Source organism: Procambarus clarkii, chromosome 62, assembly GCF_040958095.1.
Source record: "Procambarus clarkii isolate CNS0578487 chromosome 62, FALCON_Pclarkii_2.0, whole genome shotgun sequence".
In the NCBI taxonomy this organism is placed as follows: Eukaryota; Metazoa; Arthropoda; class Malacostraca; order Decapoda; family Cambaridae; genus Procambarus; species Procambarus clarkii.
In genome coordinates, this window is record NC_091211.1 from 29316803 (window position 1) to 29335192 (window position 18390).

The following is an 18390-nucleotide window of genomic DNA, read 5'->3' on the forward strand; positions in this document are numbered from 1 at the left end:
CCATACCCAGCCACCATAGTGTACCACCACCACCACAGTCATCACCATACCCAGCCACCATAGTCTACCACCACCACCACAGTGACCACCATACCCAGCCACCATAGTCTACCACCACCACCACAGTCACCACCATACCCAGCCACCATAGTCTACCACCACCACAGTCACCACCATACCCAGCCACCATAGTCCACCATCACCACCACAGTCACCACCATACCCAGCCACCATAGTCTACCACCACCACAGTGACCACCATACCCAGCCACCATAGTCCACCACCACCACCACAGTCACCACCATACCCAGCCACCATAGTCTACCACCACCACCACAGTCACCACCATACCCAGCCACCATAGTCTACCACCACCACCACAGTCACCACCATACCCAGCCACCATAGTGTACCACCACCACAGTCACCACCATACCCAGCCACCATAGTCCACCACCACCACCACAGTCACCACCATACCCAGCCACCATAGTCTACCACCACCACAGTGACCACCATACCCAGCCACTATAGTCTACCACCACCACAGTCACCACCATACCCAGCCACCATAGTCTACCACCACCACCACAGTCACCACCATACCCAGCCACCATAGTCTACCACCAACACAGTCACCACCATACCCAGCCACCATAGTGTACCACCACCACAGTGACCACCATACCCAGCCACCATAGTCCAACACCACCACCACAGTCACCACCATACCCAGCCACCATAGTCTACCACCACCACCACAGTCACCACCATACCCAGCCACCATAGTCTACCACCACCACAGTCACCACCATACCCAGCCACCATAGTGTACCACCACCACCACAGTCACCACCATACCCAGCCACCATAGTCTACCACCACCACCACAGTGACCACCATACCCAGCCACCATAGTCCACCACCACCACAATAACCACCACCACCACCACCACAATAACCACCATCCCCCCACTACCACCACCACCACCACAATAACCACCATCCCCCACTACCACCACCACCACCACAATAACCACCATCCCCCCACCACCACCACCACCACCACAACCACCATCCACCAGCACAATAACCAGGTCCGAGATGGTGTGGTGGTAGTACATATCCCAAGAGTGGCCCAGAAATATGAGGCGCGGAGTGGGACGGTGTTCAGTATAAGGAAAGTGAATTACTTACCCTCATCTTCCTCTCACTTTACCCCTCTGCTTCTCCTGCACCCTTCCGTGTCCTCTCCCTTCACCGTCTTCTGTTCCTCCTCCTCCTCCTCCTCCTCTCATCTGCCTCACTTGTTCATATTATTCTTTCTCACCCTTTTACTCCTATCATTATCCCTTCTACTGCCCCTTTTCCTCCCCTCTCTTAATCTTCTCCCATTTCATTATTCTCTCTTTCCATCCGGCCCTCTCTTAACACACCCCACCCGCCCTCCCCTAATATATCGAATCTCCCCTACTTACCTCCCCTCGTACTTGTCCTACCTTCCTGCATCTGGACACCTCAGCCGTCCTCCCCACATGATGGGGGTGGCCACCCTCCACCCCCCTCCCCACATGATGGGGGTGGCCACCGTCCTCCCCACATGATGGGGATGGCCACCGTCCTCCCCACATGATGGGGATGGCCACCGTCCTCGCCACATGATGGGGGTGGCCACCCTCCACCGTCCTCCCCACATGAGGGGGTGGCCACCATCCTCCCCACATGAGGGGGTGGCCACCATCCTCCCCACATGATGGGGGTGGCCACCGTCCTCCCCACATGATGGGGGTGGCCACCGTCCTCCCCACATGATGGGGGTGGCCACCGTCCTCCCCACATGATGGGGGTGGCCACCGTCCTCCCCACATGATGGGGGTGGCCACCGTCCTCCCCACATGATGGGGGTGGCCACCGTCCTCCCCACATGATGGGGGTGGCCACCGTCCTCCCCACATGATGGGGGTGGCCACCGTCCTCCCCACATGATGGGGGTGGCCACCCTCCTCCCCACATGAGGGGGTGGCCACCCTCCTCCCCACATGAGGGGGTGGCCACCCTCCACCCTCCTCCCCACATGAGGGGGTGGCCACCCTCCACCCTCCTCCCCACATGAGGGGGTGGCCACCCTCCACCCTCCTCCCCACATGAGGGGGTGGCCACCCTCCACCCTCCTCCCCACATGAGGGGGTGGCCACCCTCCACCCTCCTCCCCACATGAGGGGGTGGCCACCCTCCACCCTCCTCCCCACATGAGGGGGTGGCCACCCTCCACCCTCCTCCCCACATGAGGGGGTGGCCACCCTCCACCCTCCTCCCCACATGAGGGGGTGGCCACCCTCCACCCTCCTCCCCACATGAGGGGGTGGCCACCCTCCACCCTCCTCCCCACATGAGGGGGTGGCCACCCTCCACCCTCCTCCCCACATGAGGGGGTGGCCACCCTCCACCCTCTTCCCCACATGAGGGGGTGGAGGCGCTCTCCTGTCGATATATGAGGCCAGGGAGTGAGGCACTCTCTCAGCAACACGCCAGTGTACTCGGCAACACGTCAGTGTACTCGGCAACACGTCAGTATACTCAGCAACACGCCAGTATACTCAGCAACACGCCAGTATACTCAGCAACACGCCAGTGTACTCGGCAACACGCCAGTGTACTCGGCAACACGTCAGTGTACTCAGCAACACGCCAGTGTACTCGGCAACACGTCAGTATACTCAGCAACACGCCAGTGTACTCGGCAACACGTCAGTATACTCAGCAACACGCCAGTGTACTCAGCAACACGCCAGTATACTCAGCAACACGCCAGTGTACTCGGCAACACGCCAGTGTACTCAGCAACACGCCAGTGTACTCAGCAACACGTCAGTGTACTCAGCAACACGTCAGTGTACTCAGCAACACGTCAGTGTACTCAGCAACACGCCAGTGTACTCAGCAACACGCCAGTGTACTCGGCAACACGTCAGTGTACTCAGCAACACGTCAGTGTACTCAGCAACACGCCAGTGTACTCGGCAACACGCCAGTGTACTCAGCAACACGCCAGTGTACTCAGCAACACGCCAGTGTACTCAGCAACACGCCAGTATACTCAGCAACACGCCAGTATACTCAGCAACACGCCAGTGTACTCGGCAACACGTCAGTATACTCAGCAACACGTCAGTATACTCAGCAACACGTCAGTATACTCAGCAACACGTCAGTATACTCAGCAACACGTCAGTATACTCAGCAACACGTCAGTATACTCAGCAACACGTCAGTGTACTCAGCAACACGCCAGTATACTCAGCAACACGCCAGTGTACTCAGCAACACGCCAGTGTACTCAGCAACACGCCAGTGTACTCAGCAACACGCCAGTGTACTCGGCAACACGCCAGTGTACTCAGCAACACGCCAGTGTACTCAGCAACACGCCAGTGTACTCAGCAACACGCCAGTGTACTCAGCAACACGCCAGTGTACTCAGCAACACGCCAGTGTACTCAGCAACACGCCAGTGTACTCAGCAACACGTCAGTGTACTCAGCAACACGTCAGTGTACTCAGCAACACGTCAGTGTACTCAGCAACACGCCAGTATACTCAGCAACACGTCAGTATACTCAGCAACACGTCAGTATACTCAGCAACACGCCAGTGTACTCAGCAACACGCCAGTGTACTCAGCAACACGCCAGTGTACTCAGCAACACGCCAGTGTACTCGGCAACACGCCAGTGTACTCAGCAACACGCCAGTGTACTCAGCAACACGTCAGTGTACTCAGCAACACGCCAGTGTACTCAGCAACACGTCAGTGTACTCGGCAACACGCCAGTGTACTCGGCAACACGCCAGTGTACTCGGCAACACGTCAGTGTACTCAGCAACACGTCAGTGTACTCAGCAACACGTTTGTATACTCAGCAACACGTCAGTATACTCAGCAACACGTCAGTATACTCAGCAACACGTCAGTATACTCAGCAACACGTCAGTGTACTCAGCAACACGCCAGTGTACTCAGCAACACGCCAGTGTACTCGGCAACACGCCAGTGTACTCAGCAACACGCCAGTGTACTCAGCAACACGTCAGTGTACTCAGCAACACGCCAGTGTACTCAGCAACACGTCAGTGTACTCAGCAACACGCCAGTGTACTCGGCAACACGCCAGTGTACTCGGCAACACGTCAGTGTACTCGGCAACACACCAGTGTACTCAGCAACACGCCAGTATACTCAGCAACACGTCAGTGTACTCAGCAACACGTCAGTATACTCAGCAACACGTCAGTGTACTCAGCAACACGTCAGTATACTCAGCAACACGTCAGTGTACTCAGCAACACGTCAGTATACTCAGCAACACGTCAGTATACTCAGCAACACGTCAGTATACTCAGCAACACGTCAGTATACTCAGCAACACGTCAGTGTACTCAGCAACACGTCAGTATACTCAGCAACACGCCAGTGTACTCAGCAACACGTCAGTATACTCAGCAACACGTCAGTATACTCAGCAACACGTCAGTATACTCAGCAACACGTCAGTATACTCAGCAACACGTCAGTATACTCAGCAACACGTCAGTATACTCAGCAACACGTCAGTATACTCAGCAACACGTCAGTATACTCAGCAACACGTCAGTGTACTCAGCAACACGTCAGTGTACTCAGCAACACGTCAGTGTACTCAGCAACACGTCAGTGTACTCAGCAACACGTCAGTGTACTCAGCAACACGTCAGTGTACTCAACAACACGTCAGTGTAGTCCCTACACTCCACCTACGCCTAATCTGGCTTATAACATAATAAACACACAAATACTCTACAGGTAATTAACAATAACAGTAAAAAATATCAAATGAACAATTAATTATAACAAAGTTGACATAATATCATAATATCGCAACATTATGTTTGTGTGCATGACGACCTTCCACTTGTTTACACACACGCGCACACACACACACACACACACACACACACACACACACAACCTGGTAGGGCCTGGTAGCCTGGTGGATAGCGCGCAGTACTCGTAATTCTGTGGCGCGGGTTAGATTCCCGCACCAGGCAGAAACAAATTGGCAAAGTTTCTTTCACCCTGACTGCCTCTGTTACCTAGCAGTAAATAGGTACCTGGGAGTTAATCAGAAGTCACGGGCTGCTTCTTGGGGTGTGTGTGTGGTGTGGACAAAAAAATTAGTAATTAGTAAACAGTTGATTGACAGTTGAGAGGCGGGCCGAAAGAGCAGAGCTCAACCCCCGTAAACACAACTAGGTGAATACACGTTGTACCTAATAGCCAAGTTTGCCAAATTTTCCTGAACTATTTTTGTCACATTTTATTTTCTTGTGGATTGATAAAGCTTTCCATTCCATTATATATGACTTGATTCCTTTTTACTTATTTGAATCAAACTAACAATGACTTGATCAAACCTGTCCTATCTAACCGAACCTAACATAATTTAGTAATTCGTGTTCCTAATATATTAATATTATTGGGAAAGAACCAATCTTAAAAGCAATATTTAAAAGTAATTAACTTCCTTTTCAAGTGAAGAAAAATGTAAGGAAAATAGAGAAGATTCGTGATAGAATCATTGATCTCGATCACAATAATAATAATAAAATAAAATAATTATATATATATATATATATATATATATATATATATATATATATATATATATATATATATATATGTATATATATATATATATATATATATATATATATATATATATATATATATATATATATATATATATATATGTCGTACCTAGTAGCCAGAACGCACTTCTCAGCCTACTATGCAAGGCCCGATTTGCCTAATAAGCCAAGTTTTCCTGAATTAATATCTTTTCTCATTTTTTTTTCTTATGAAATGATAAAGCTACCCATTTCATTACGTATGAGGTCAATTTTTTTTTATTGGAGTTAAAATTAACGTAGATATATGACCGAACCTAACCAACCCTACCTAACCTAACCTATCTTTATTGGTTAGGTTAGGTTAGGTTAGGTTAGGTTAGGTTAGGTTAGGTAGCCGAAAAAGTTAGGTTAGGTTAGGTAGGTTAGGTAGTCGAAAAACAATTAATTCATGAAAACTTGGCTTATTAGGCAAATCGGGCCTTGCATAGTAGGCTGAGAAGTGCGTTCTGGCTTCAAGGTACGACACATATATATATATATATATATATATATATATATATATATATATATATATATATATATATATATATATATATATATATATATATATGTGTGTGTAAATGTTCCTTTGTTCAAAATCCTAAATCTCAGAAAGTTCTTCACCGATTGCTTTGAAATTTTGACACAACGTTCCAGTCGAATACGTGCATGTTTTTATACACCTGCTGTATAAGTGTTTTCACCTGTCACAGGTGTGACTTTTATAAACTGTGCTTTTCATGTGAGGGAAATGGTGAGGCGGACGAGGGGACGAGGGAGTGGGGGATGGTGGGGAGGATGAGGGGACGAGGGAGTGGGGGATGATGGGGAGGACGAGGGGACGAGGGAGTGGGGGATGGTGGGGAGGACAAGGGGACAGGGGAGGGATAGGGAGTTCTAAAGTCTACAAACCAGACAATGTGTGTATCACCACAGACAAGGGAACAACAAAAAAGTCCCCCACAATCATTGTGAAATTAAACATTAGAAACGTGCACTCTCTCTTTTCCATTTAACTAGACTGAGCCACAGTAACGCGTGGCCGGGTACAGCTAGTATTATATATATACACACACAGAAATCCCATTAACGAGATGTATCAATGAGAACATTAGTAGGAGTCGCGAGGAGCAGAAGCCGCCGCACACTGGTACCGCCACGCACACGCCGCACACTGGTACCGCCACGCACACGCCGCACACTGGTACCGCCACGCACACGCCGCACACTGGTACCGCCACGCACACGCCGTACACCACTACACCACGACATGGTAACAGCAATGCAACCTGGGATTCAACTGAATCTTCTAGGGTTGCAGAGGCTTCTACTGAAGACTAATCAGGGTTCACTCATTGTAATGCAGTGACGTGACGGACATATTTTCTCTATGATATCTACCTTGTCAACCACTGACCATTCCCAGAATACAACGAGCAACAGTTATCTGACTGCCACACACACACATTTACAGCAGCCTACATATATCCACGTAAACGACAATTTAAGAGTAGACATTTACTTATGTATGTATTTATTTATTTATTTCACTTATTTAGAATTCCAAGAATATGAGAGAGAGAGAGAGAGAGAGAGAGAGAGAGAGAGAGAGAGAGAGAGAGAGAGAGAGAGAGAGAGAGAGAGAGAGAGAGAGAGAGAGACAGAGACAGAGACAGAGACAGAGACAGAGAGAGACAGAGAGAGACAGAGAGAGACAGAGAGAGACAGAGAGAGACAGAGAGAGACAGAGAGAGAGACAGAGAGAGAGACAGAGAGAGAGAGAGAGAGAGAGAGAGAGAGAGAGAGAGAGAGAGAGAGAGAGAGAGAGAGAGAGAGAGAGAGACAGAGAGAGAGACAGAGAGAGAGACAGAGAGAGAGACAGAGAGAGAGAGAGAGAGAGAGACAGAGACAAAGACAGAGAGACAGAGACAGAGAGACAGAGACAGAGAGAGAGAGAGAGACAGAGACAGAGACAGAGAGAGAGAGACAGAGACAGAGAGGATAACTGCCATTGTCCGTGGCCATCTTCCGCCATACCATAACTATGCCATGGGCGGCCTGGCCAGCCAGGCTAGGAGCGGCGGCCCAGTAGGGAGCAGCCGGGCCACTTGCCCACCAACCACAGCGACACCCGCCTCCACACCTCACTACCCACCACACACACACACACACACACACACACACACACACACACACACACACACACACACACACACACACACACACACACACACACACACACACACACACACACACACAGCTGCCTACTTAACGCCTCACACATCCCAGATATGATCCACTGGCAATAGTTCAACTTAGACGAGGGATAAACAAATATCTTGAGACCAACTAACCGAGGTTCATATAAACATGTTTCTGGCATTGACTTGGTTCAAGACGCCAATACCCGATACGCACTTGATAAGGCCATACACTTGAGCCAATAGACTCATACATAAAACAATATATAACCAGTAGGCTCCACCAGCCAGGTGAGGCCAGACGCCCACACTCACCAATACTTGTCCCACAAGTTGGTGGGCGGGTTGCCCAGTCTCGCCGCAACACCCAACCCCTCACACAACACCATTTCCAATAAGCCGAGTTGATTTTCCCCTTTTTTTTCCTGCCCCCTTTCCCCTTCTCTTATATTCCCCTGCCTGCCATCACTCGTCCTCCCCGCCACCAGGCACCGGGGGCCACGCTGGACGCCACCTTCTACACATGAAAAAAAAGGTTCAAAAATTTCTTGCACGTTTGTCGATAATGAGGCGGGCTGCGGCCGTCATCCTGGTGAGTGCTCGCCCGTCTCTCACAGTGTAGGTCTTACACCAGGCTGGCTCCGGGGGTCCGGGGGGCGACCAGGGGGGGCACCCTCCACTACAGGATAGTCCGGGGGCGGCCAGGGGGGGGGGGGGCGCACTCCACTACAGGATGGTCCGGGGGGCGGCCATGGGGGCACCCTCCACTACAGGATGGTCCGGGGGGCGGCCATGGGGGCACCCTCCACTACAGGATGGTCCGGGGGGCGGCCATGGGGGCGCCCTCCACTACAGGATGGTCCGGGGGGCGGCCATGGGGGCGCCCTCCACTACAGGATGGTCCGGGGGGCGGCCATGGGGGCGCCCTCCACTACAGGATGGTCCGGGGGGCGGCCATGGGGGCGCCCTCCACTACAGGATGGTCCGGGGGGCGGCCATGGGGGCGCCCTCCACTACAGGATAGTCCGGGGGGCGGCCAGGAGGGGGCGCACTCCACTACATGATGGTCCGGGGGGCGGCCATGGGGGCGCCCTCCACTACAGTATGGTCCGGGGGCGGCCATGGGGGCGCCCTCCACTACAGGATAGTCCGGGGGGCGGCCAGGAGGGGGCGCCCTCCACTACAGGATGGTCCGGGGGGCGGCCATGGGGGCGCCCTCCACTACAGTATGGTCCGGGGGGGGGGCGCCCTCCACTACAGTATGGTCAGGGGAGCGCCCTCCACTACAGGATGGTCCGGGGCGGCCAGGGGGGGCGCCCTCCACTACAGTATGGTCCGGGGGGCGGCCAGGGGGGGGGCACCCTCCACTACAGGATGGTCCGGGGGGGGGGGGGGCATGGGGGGCTCAGTGTCGGAGTGACATACTTGGCTCAGTGTCGGAGTGACATACCTGGCTCAGTGTTGGAGTGACATACCTGGCTCAGTGTCGGAGTGACATACCTGGCTCAGTGTCGGAGTGACATACTTGGCTCAGTGTCGGAGTGACATACCTGGCTCAGTGTTGGAGTGACATACCTGGCTCAGTGTTGGAGTGACATACCTGGCGCAGTGTTGGAGTGACATACCTGGCTCAGTGTCGGAGTGACATACCTGGCTCAGTGTTGGAGTGACATACCTGGCTCAGTGTTGGAGTGACATACCTGGCTCAGTGTTGGAGTGACATACCTGGCTCAGTGTTGGAGTGACATACCTGGCTCAGTGTTGGAGTGACATACCCTGGCTCAGTGTTGGAGTGACATACCTGGCTCAGTGTTGGAGTGATCGTCATCGAGGGGGGGGGGGGAGAGGGGGGGCAGGTCCCCCCCCACTACCTGCTTTACTCACTGTATGGCCGCTTTAACGGACCTCTGTTCTATTAACTACCATTATATTCGTGCAGGTGACTTAGGATAGTGTAAAGTGGCAGTCGGTTAATTAGCAGTCATAGAAGGCATTACTAATGGTAAAGTGGGCTTCAGACCTCCCTTAACACCGCCCGCCTTTAACTTCAATACTTCCATTGACAATTTTCCGCACAGTTTATGCAAATAATATGACGTCAGAAAAACTGGTGGTGGGTTAAAGAGCCAACATTGGCACGGAACCACTTTCCTCACAATATAAAACACTTGGCAACTTCTTCCAGTGCCAGCACCAACAGCTCTGTGGACCTGCAGCAGTCCTCGACCACTGCTACCAATACTTGGGCAATAATGCAGAATTTCAACAATTTCCGACCTTTATAAAGAAATATATAACAATCAGTGCACTTATGGACTCCTGTCCTTTCATAGTCAGTGAACCTTAAAATACAACAGCAATTTATTTTTATTGCAAATGGAATTAACAATTACTGTATTAGAATGTGTCTAGCAGAGTGAGAGGTTGGTGTAGCGCAGCTGGTCCTCCACACCACTACCACAACACCCTCCACCAGCACCTGACAGCCTCCACCACTACCACAACACCCTCCACCAGCACCTGACAGCCTCCACCACTACCACAACACCCTCCACCAGCACCTGGCAGCCTCCACCACTACCACAACACCCTCCACCAGCACCTGGCAGCCTCCACCACTACCACAACACCCTCCACCAGCACCTGACAGCCTCCACCACTACCACAACACCCTCCACCAGCACCTGACAGCCTCCACCACTACCACAACACCCTCCACCAGCACCTGACAGCCTCCACCACTACCACAACACCCTCCACCAGCACCTGACAGCCTCCACCACTACCACAACACCCTCCACCAGCACCTGGCAGCCTCCACCACTACCACAACACCCTCCACCAGCACCTGACAGCCTCCACCACTACCACAACACCCTCCACCAGCACCTGGCAGCCTCCACCACTACCACAACACCCTCCACCAGCACCTGGCAGCCTCCACCACTACCACAACACCCTCCACCAGCATCTGGCAGCCTCCCCCACTACCACAACACCCTCCACCAGCACCTGGCAGCCTCCACCACTACCACAACACCCTCCACCAGCACCTGACAGCCTCCACCACTACCACAACACCCTCCACCAGCACCTGACAGCCTCCACCACTACCACAACACCCTCCACCAGCACCTGGCAGCCTCCACCACTACCACAACACCCTCCACCAGCACTTGACAGCCTCCACCACTACCACAACACCCTCCACCAGCACCTGGCAGCCTCCACCACTACCACAACACCCTCCACCAGCACCTGACAGCCTCCACCACTACCACAACACCCTCCACCAGCACCTGACAGCCTCCACCACTACCACAACACCCTCCACCAGCACCTGGCAGCCTCCACCACTACCACAACACCCTCCACCAGCATCTGGCAGCCTCCCCCACTACCACAACACCCTCCACCAGCACCTGGCAGCCTCCACCACTACCACAACACCCTCCACCAGCACCTGACAGCCTCCACCACTACCACAACACCCTCCACCAGCACCTGGCAGCCTCCACCACTACCACAACACCCTCCACCAGCACCTGGCAGCCTCCACCACTACCACAACACCCTCCACCAGCATCTGGCAGCCTCCCCCACTACCACAACACCCTCCACCAGCACCTGGCAGCCTCCACCACTACCACAACACCCTCCACCAGCACCTGACAGCCTCCACCACTACCACAACACCCTCCACCAGCACCTGACAGCCTCCACCACTACCACAACACCCTCCACCAGCACCTGGCAGCCTCCACCACTACCACAACACCCTCCACCAGCACTTGACAGCCTCCACCACTACCACAACACCCTCCACCAGCACCTGGCAGCCTCCACCACTACCACAACACCCTCCACCAGCACCTGACAGCCTCCACCACTACCACAACACCCTCCACCAGCACCTGGCAGCCTCCACCACCACGTTAGTTGTGGACCAGAGGATAAGGGGACAGACGACGAGGGGAGAGGACGGAACATCAGGTGTCAGCAACGCTCTCCCGTCACCTGATGTAATGGACAACAAATCAATATAAACTGTCAGAGGCTTTGTGGGAACGTCAGCAAGACGAAGATACTGCTGGCACACCTTTCTACCCTTCCCTTTCCCCTCTCTTCTTCAATCTTCAACCCCCTTCTTTACCATACCAAGCCCTTCCTCCACTTTCATCTTCTTCCTTAGTATTACTGCCTCGCCACTTTCTTCCCCTGCCCCACACACAAGACCGAGGCAAGAATACAAAATATCGAACAGAACACGCATGAATATCATCCAAGGGTTGGCAGACACAACAACTCGACCGAAAGGAAAGCTCCAAGTAATGAGGGACTTCAATCATGGCCAAATTGACTGGGGAACAATGGATTCAAGAGAAGATGAAACATGCAGAGCAAAGCTTGTAGAAGTGATAGAGAGGAACTTCCTGATGTAACATGTTACAGGAAGAAAACGAGGAGCGGTGACCCCAACTAGCTGGGCTAGAAGTGATCTTCACACAGAGATGGACGTTGAAAACACTGACCATGAAATGCCAATAGGCGCCAGTGACCTCTGTGCTCTGATATAAAGTGACAGTGAAGACCACATAAATAATTAACCAGAAGAGGAACGTGTATGGCTAACATACGGAAAGGTTAACACCAGAAGGTCAGGGAATTTCTGGAAGGGATAAAATAGGATTGGGGAACTCAGAGGACAAGATGGACTACGTAACAAACTTTAGGAAGCTGAAGATTCAACCCAACATTACGTGTTAACCCAAAGGATCAACCCAACATTACGGGTTAACCCAAAGGATCAACCCAACATTACGGGTTAACCCAAAGATTCAACCCAACATTACGTGTTAACCCAAAGGATCAACCCAACATTACGGGTTAACCCAAAGGATCAACCCAACATTACGGGTTAACCCAAAGATTCAACCCAACATTACGGGTTAACCCAAAGATTCAACCCAACATTACGGGTTAAGGGAAACATGAGGAACATTAGTCCATGGTTCAAGAGGCAGCGCCTGGAGGCAGAGAAGACGCTAAAGAGCCTGTAAGACGTACAGGGAAATCACAATGCACAGAAAGGGGCCAGAAATGAATACACAGAAACTAGGAGAGTAGCAGAGAAGCAGTACGATAATGACACTGCATACAAGGCTAAGTCCAGATGACACCTTGTATGATGTGTCATACTGCATGACACTGCATACAAGGCTAAGTCCAGATGACACCTTGTATGATGTGTCATACTGCATGACACTGCATACAAGGCTAAGTCCAGATGACACCTTGTATGATGTGTCATACTGCATGACACTGCATACAATGCTAAGTCCAGATGACACCTTGTATGATGTGTCATACAGCATGACACTGCATACAAGGTTAAGTCCAGATGACACCTTGTATGATGTGTCATACTGCATGACACTGCATACAAGGCTAAGTCCAGATGACACCTTGTATGCTGTGTCATACTGCATGACACTGCATACAAGACTATGTCCAGATGACACCTTGTATGCTGTGTCATACTGCATGACACTGCATACAAGACTATGTCCAGATGACACCTTGTATGCTGTGTCATACTGCATGACACTGCATACAAGACTATGTCCAGATGACACCTTGTATGCTGTGTCATACTGCATGACACTGCATACAAGACTATGTCCAGATGACACCTTGTATGCTGTGTCATACAGCATGACACTGCATACAAGGCTAAGTCCAGATGACACCTTGTATGATGTGTCATACTGCATGACACTGCATACAAGGCTAAGTCCAGATGACACCTTGTATGATGTGTCATACTGCATGACACTGCATACAAGGCTAAGTCCAGATGACACCTTGTATGCTGTGTCATACTGCATGACTCTGCATACAAGGCTAAGTCCGAACCAAAACTTTTCCACACCCACATCTGTAGAAAGATGACCGTGGACGACCAGGTGATCACACTTGAAAACATACAGGGAGGACACACGGAAAATGATAAAGAGGTGTGTGTAGAACTTACGAAAACCTTCTAAGAAGCATTCAAGCTGAAACATGATCTGCCATTAGAGCTAATGGTAGATTAAGAGCCCAAACGGAACAGTAACTTCCACAAGAATACCTTTAGAATGCCATTAACACCAGAAGTAGTAAAGAACCCACAAGAGAAACTGGATGTGGCAAAAGACTTATGACCAGACGAAAGTATCGCACTGGATATTAACAAATGCAGCTGAAGCGTTGTGCAGTCCCCCTTGCTATAGTGGATTCCTCTCTAGAAACGGGGGAACTTTCTGACTGCTAGAAAACGCCTAATGTGGTGCCAATCCACAAGAAAAGGGGAAGACAGAAACCATTAAATTACCAACCCGTATCGCTCTAACTAGAATCTCCTGCAAATTGCTAGAGAGAGTAGAACATTTAGAACAAAAATTCTCTCTCAAAATACCAGCAGGGATTTAGCAATGGACTATCATATTACTCGAATATCAGAAAGCATTCAATCCTCTCCCACACAAGAGACTCCAACTCAGGTACGAGAAGTAGACGAGTATCCGGAATTGTTCTAAGGTGGATCAGTGATCCACCCAATGAAAGCGGAGACATCAGAGTGGTGAGATGTTACGAGTGGAGTGGCACAAGGATCTCTTCTGGGGCCCATCCTCTTTCTAATGTATGTCAACGACTTGACAGGAAATTGGCTCTTTTATATCAATGTTTGCAGATTATACAAAGTTAACTAGAGAGAGAGAGAGAGAGAGAGAGAGAGTCAGGACAGAGTCAGCTTGTGATGCATTGCAAACGGGTTTACACACACTGCGGAAATGGTCTGAAGAATGGTCTGAAAAATTTAACCCAGCGAAATGCAAATATATGAGGATTGGAACGGGAGTGCGGAGACCAGTACAGCAATATAGGATGAAGGGAAGACAGATTCTTCTATCAGGGGAGAAGACAGACCTGGGGGTAGACATAACCACAAATGTGATGGCAGACGCCCACATTACCAGAACAACAGCAGCATCATACTGGCCAACATCCGTGTAGCCTGAAGAAACTTAGACGAAGGGGCTTTCCGGGACCTATATGCAGCGAAGGTGAGACCTACTGAATATTCATCACCAGCGGGGAACCCTTACCTGATAAAAGACACGGCAAACAAGACATTGTCCAAAGATATGCAACGAGGCTAATTCCTAAATTGAAGGGATTGAGCAACGAGGAAGGGGAAGGGAATTATCAGGGTCAAATTAAGCGCTAAGCCATTACTACTATCTAGCACTGGGAAGGGATCAGGATAAGGATTTGGGATGGGACGGCTATGGGGGAGGGGGTGTGGGGGGAGGAATGATGGTCAACCACTTGGACGGTCGGAGACTGAACGCCGACCTGCATGACGCGAGACCGTCCAGCCCAAGTGCTTGGCCTGAGCAATGAGGCAAGCCAAAGAGAAGTGGACCTTACCACACTGGAGGAAAGGAGCGAGAATCATGGTAACAAATGACTATAATGTAAATTGTTACAGTAGACAAAACAACACTATACAGAGCCAGGAGCAGCACAGCGAGCGGCCAGGGAGGGTAGCTACACACAGGCGGGTCACAGGGAAGGTTTCACAAAGAACTCTTCAATGTCACTCTTAGCTGTCACTAAGTGGAACAGGTTAGACGTAGAATTAGTTAAGCTAACTCGATTCAAAATTATAAATGTAAATATGATACAATGTTAAGAAATGAGTCATTGCCTTAATCTAAAAATGTTCAGAAAGGAGGCTAGGAGCCCAGCTCGACCCGACACTGCAAGCACTTCTAGGAAAGTGCACACAGACATACAGACACACTCACACTGTCAGTTACATATCCCCAGCCGGGCGCACTCTCTCGTCTATATATTCCCCGGGATCTGTGAGCTCGGCGGTAAATGCTCTACATTGTGAGTGTCATAACATCCCTTGTTGCTGGTGTACTGGCCCCTGGTAGCTCTGGGAGACGAGGTCCCTAGGTGAGGCCAGACGTCCCCTAGGTGAGGCCAGAGGTCACCTAGGTGAGGCCAGAGGTCACCTAGGTAAGGCCAGAGGTCCCCTAGGTGAGGCCAGAGGTCCTCTTTGTGAGGCCAGAGGTCCTCTTTGTGAGGCCAGAGGCCGTCAGAGGTCGTCATTGTGATACTAGAGGTGGTGCTGGTAACACAGGAGGTCGCCAAAGGTCATCTCTGTGACAGGAGAGGTAATGGAGGTACCTCAGAGACCCCGGGGTGCTAAGAGGGTTCCCGGGTGGAAAGTACATGGCTGGAAAACTTGGATATCCCAGGAGGCCAAACTTACGAGGGAAGCCTGTCGGAGGGACGCGCCCTGCGCTGTCAGACGACGCTCTACACGGATCAAATGACCCGGAATGTTGGGTGATAGTGAGGCCCACCAAGAGGGTGAGGCCTGGAGTGAGGCCTGGGGTGAGGCCTGGGGTGAGGCCTGGGGGTGAGGCCTGGGGTGAGGCCTGGGGGTGAGGCCTGGGGTGAGGCCTGGAGTGAGGCCTGGGGTGAGGCCTGGGGGTGAGGCCTGGGGTGAGGCCTGGGGGTGAGGCCTGGGGGTGAGGCCTGGGGGTGAGGCCTGGGGTGAGGCCTGGGGGTGAGGCCTGGGGTGAGGCCTGGAGTGAGGCCTGGGGTGAGGCCTGGGGTGAGGCCTGGGGGTGAGGCCTGGGGGTGAGGCCTGGGGTGAGGCCTGGGGGTGAGGCCTGGGGGTGAGGCCTGGGGTGAGGCCTGGGGGTGAGGCCTGGGGGTGAGGCCTGGGGGTGAGGCCTGGAGTGAGGCCTGGGGTGAGGCCTGGGGTGAGGCCTGGGGGTGAGGCCTGGGGTGAGGCCTGGGGTGAGGCCTGGGGGTGAGGCCTGGAGTGAGGCCTGGGGTGAGGCCTGGGGTGAGGCCTGGGGGTGAGGCCTGGGGTGAGGCCTGGGGGTGAGGCCTGGGGGTGAGGCCTGGGGTGAGGCCTGGAGTGAGGCCTGGGGTGAGGCCTGGGGTGAGGCCTGGGGGTGAGGCCTGGGGTGAGGCCTGGGGGTGAGGCCTGGGGTGAGGCCTGGAGTGAGGCGTGAGGTGAGGCCTGGGGTGAGGCCTGGGGGTGAGGCCTGGGGTGAGGCCTGGGGTGAGGCCTGGGGGTGAGGCCTGGAGTGAGGCGTGGGGTGAGGCCTGGGGTGAGGCCTGGGGTGAGGCCTGGGGTGAGGCCTGGGGGTGAGGCCTGGAGTGAGGCGTGGGGTGAGGCCTGGGGTGAGGCCTGGGGTGAGGCCTGGGGATAAGGGGCGACTCCAGTCGTCAGTGTCAAGGGCTGGGCCGGACAAGGGCCGTGGACACGCTGACGACAAGGAGCTCTCCCGGTCGCTTCTACTGGGTCATTACACCAAGTTAACTGCGGGTTTATTGTCCGCCCAACGATCATTGAGGGTGAAGGCCGGGGGGGGGGTAGTTAAAAATCTGCCGACATTATCCGGAGTCTGTGGGTGGAGTGATGGTCACACAGCCCCCGGGGGGCGCGCGCTGAGGTCTCGTCAGGTGAGGCCACCTCCGTCGCCTCTCCTGGGGTGGAGGCACCTCCGTCGCCTCTCCTGGGGTGGAGGCACCTCCGTCGCCTCTCCTGGGGTGGAGGCACCTCCGTCGCCTCTCCTGGGGGATATCTCCTCTCCTCGGGAGGATTGGGAGGGGGAGGGGAGGCAGTGTTTGTCAATTCCTCATCACCCAATATTATTTTTATCCCTGCTAACTCAATTCCATCCCGCTCGTCTCGCCCTCAAAGATGAACCCACAATTCTTTCGCAGATTTTTGGGAAAGGAAGGAAAGCTGCGCCTCCAGAACCATACATAAGAATTAATGAGGTGTAAGTCCTGATATATGGGAGTCCCGCTCACTGCATGTTTACCACCTGGGACTGACCTTGTGGGTCATGTCTCTCATTGCCGCCCCCGTCGTCTGCTCTCCACCTCCCCACTTCTCATCACACACTCTTCTCTCCCTCCCTCTCTCCTTCTCCCTCTCTCCTCCCTCCCCGGCGCCCACAGATCAGCCTGTACATCCGTTAAGATATTACTGGCCATCCTGGCCTCGTGGTGAAAGAAAAGTCAGCTATTGCTCTTAACTTATCAACACTTTTACTCGCTAGTCATTTTTGGGAACGGAAACTTTTTAATTATTTTCTTTGTGGACTGCCGGGCTTTCTTTCCTTCCCCTGCTGGAAGACCTCCAGTGTCTCCCCCTGCTGGAAGACCTCCAGTGTCTTCCCCTGCTGGGAGACGCCTCCAGTGTCTTCCCCTGCTGGGAGACGCCTCCAGCGTCTTCCCCTGCTGGGAGACGCCTCCAGTGTCTTCCCCTGCTGGAAGACCTCCAGTGTCTCCCCCTGCTGGAAGACCTCCAGTGTCTTCCCCTGCTGGGAGACGCCTCCAGCGTCTTCCCCTGCTGGGAGACGCCTCCAGTGTCTTCCCCTGCTGGGAGACGCC

At 52.8% G+C, this 18390-nt stretch overlaps 2 protein-coding genes across 2 annotated transcripts in view; one reads left to right on the forward strand and one right to left on the reverse strand.

The window, feature by feature from the left end:
* Positions 1–7048, forward strand: part of LOC138354382 (proline-rich protein 36-like) — a 38246-nt gene extending 31198 nt beyond the window's left edge. Inside the window, exon 5 of the mRNA XM_069308561.1 lies at positions 6826–7048. Coding sequence (XP_069164662.1) covers positions 6826–7048 — 223 coding nt within the window. The remainder of the gene's footprint in view (positions 1–6825) is intronic.
* A 5905-nt stretch (positions 7049–12953) lies between these two features.
* On the reverse strand, positions 12954–13796 carry LOC138354383 (uncharacterized). Its single transcript, XM_069308563.1, has one exon. It carries the CDS (start codon positions 13794–13796, stop codon positions 12954–12956), a length of 843 nt encoding a protein of 280 aa, XP_069164664.1.
* Positions 13797–18390: the final 4594 nt, after the last annotated feature.

Excerpts from the sequence above, each read along its gene's own strand:
- LOC138354383 (XM_069308563.1), bottom strand. The coding sequence starts at position 13,796 with ATGCAGTATGACACAGCATACAAGGTGTCATCTGGACTTAGCCTTGTA.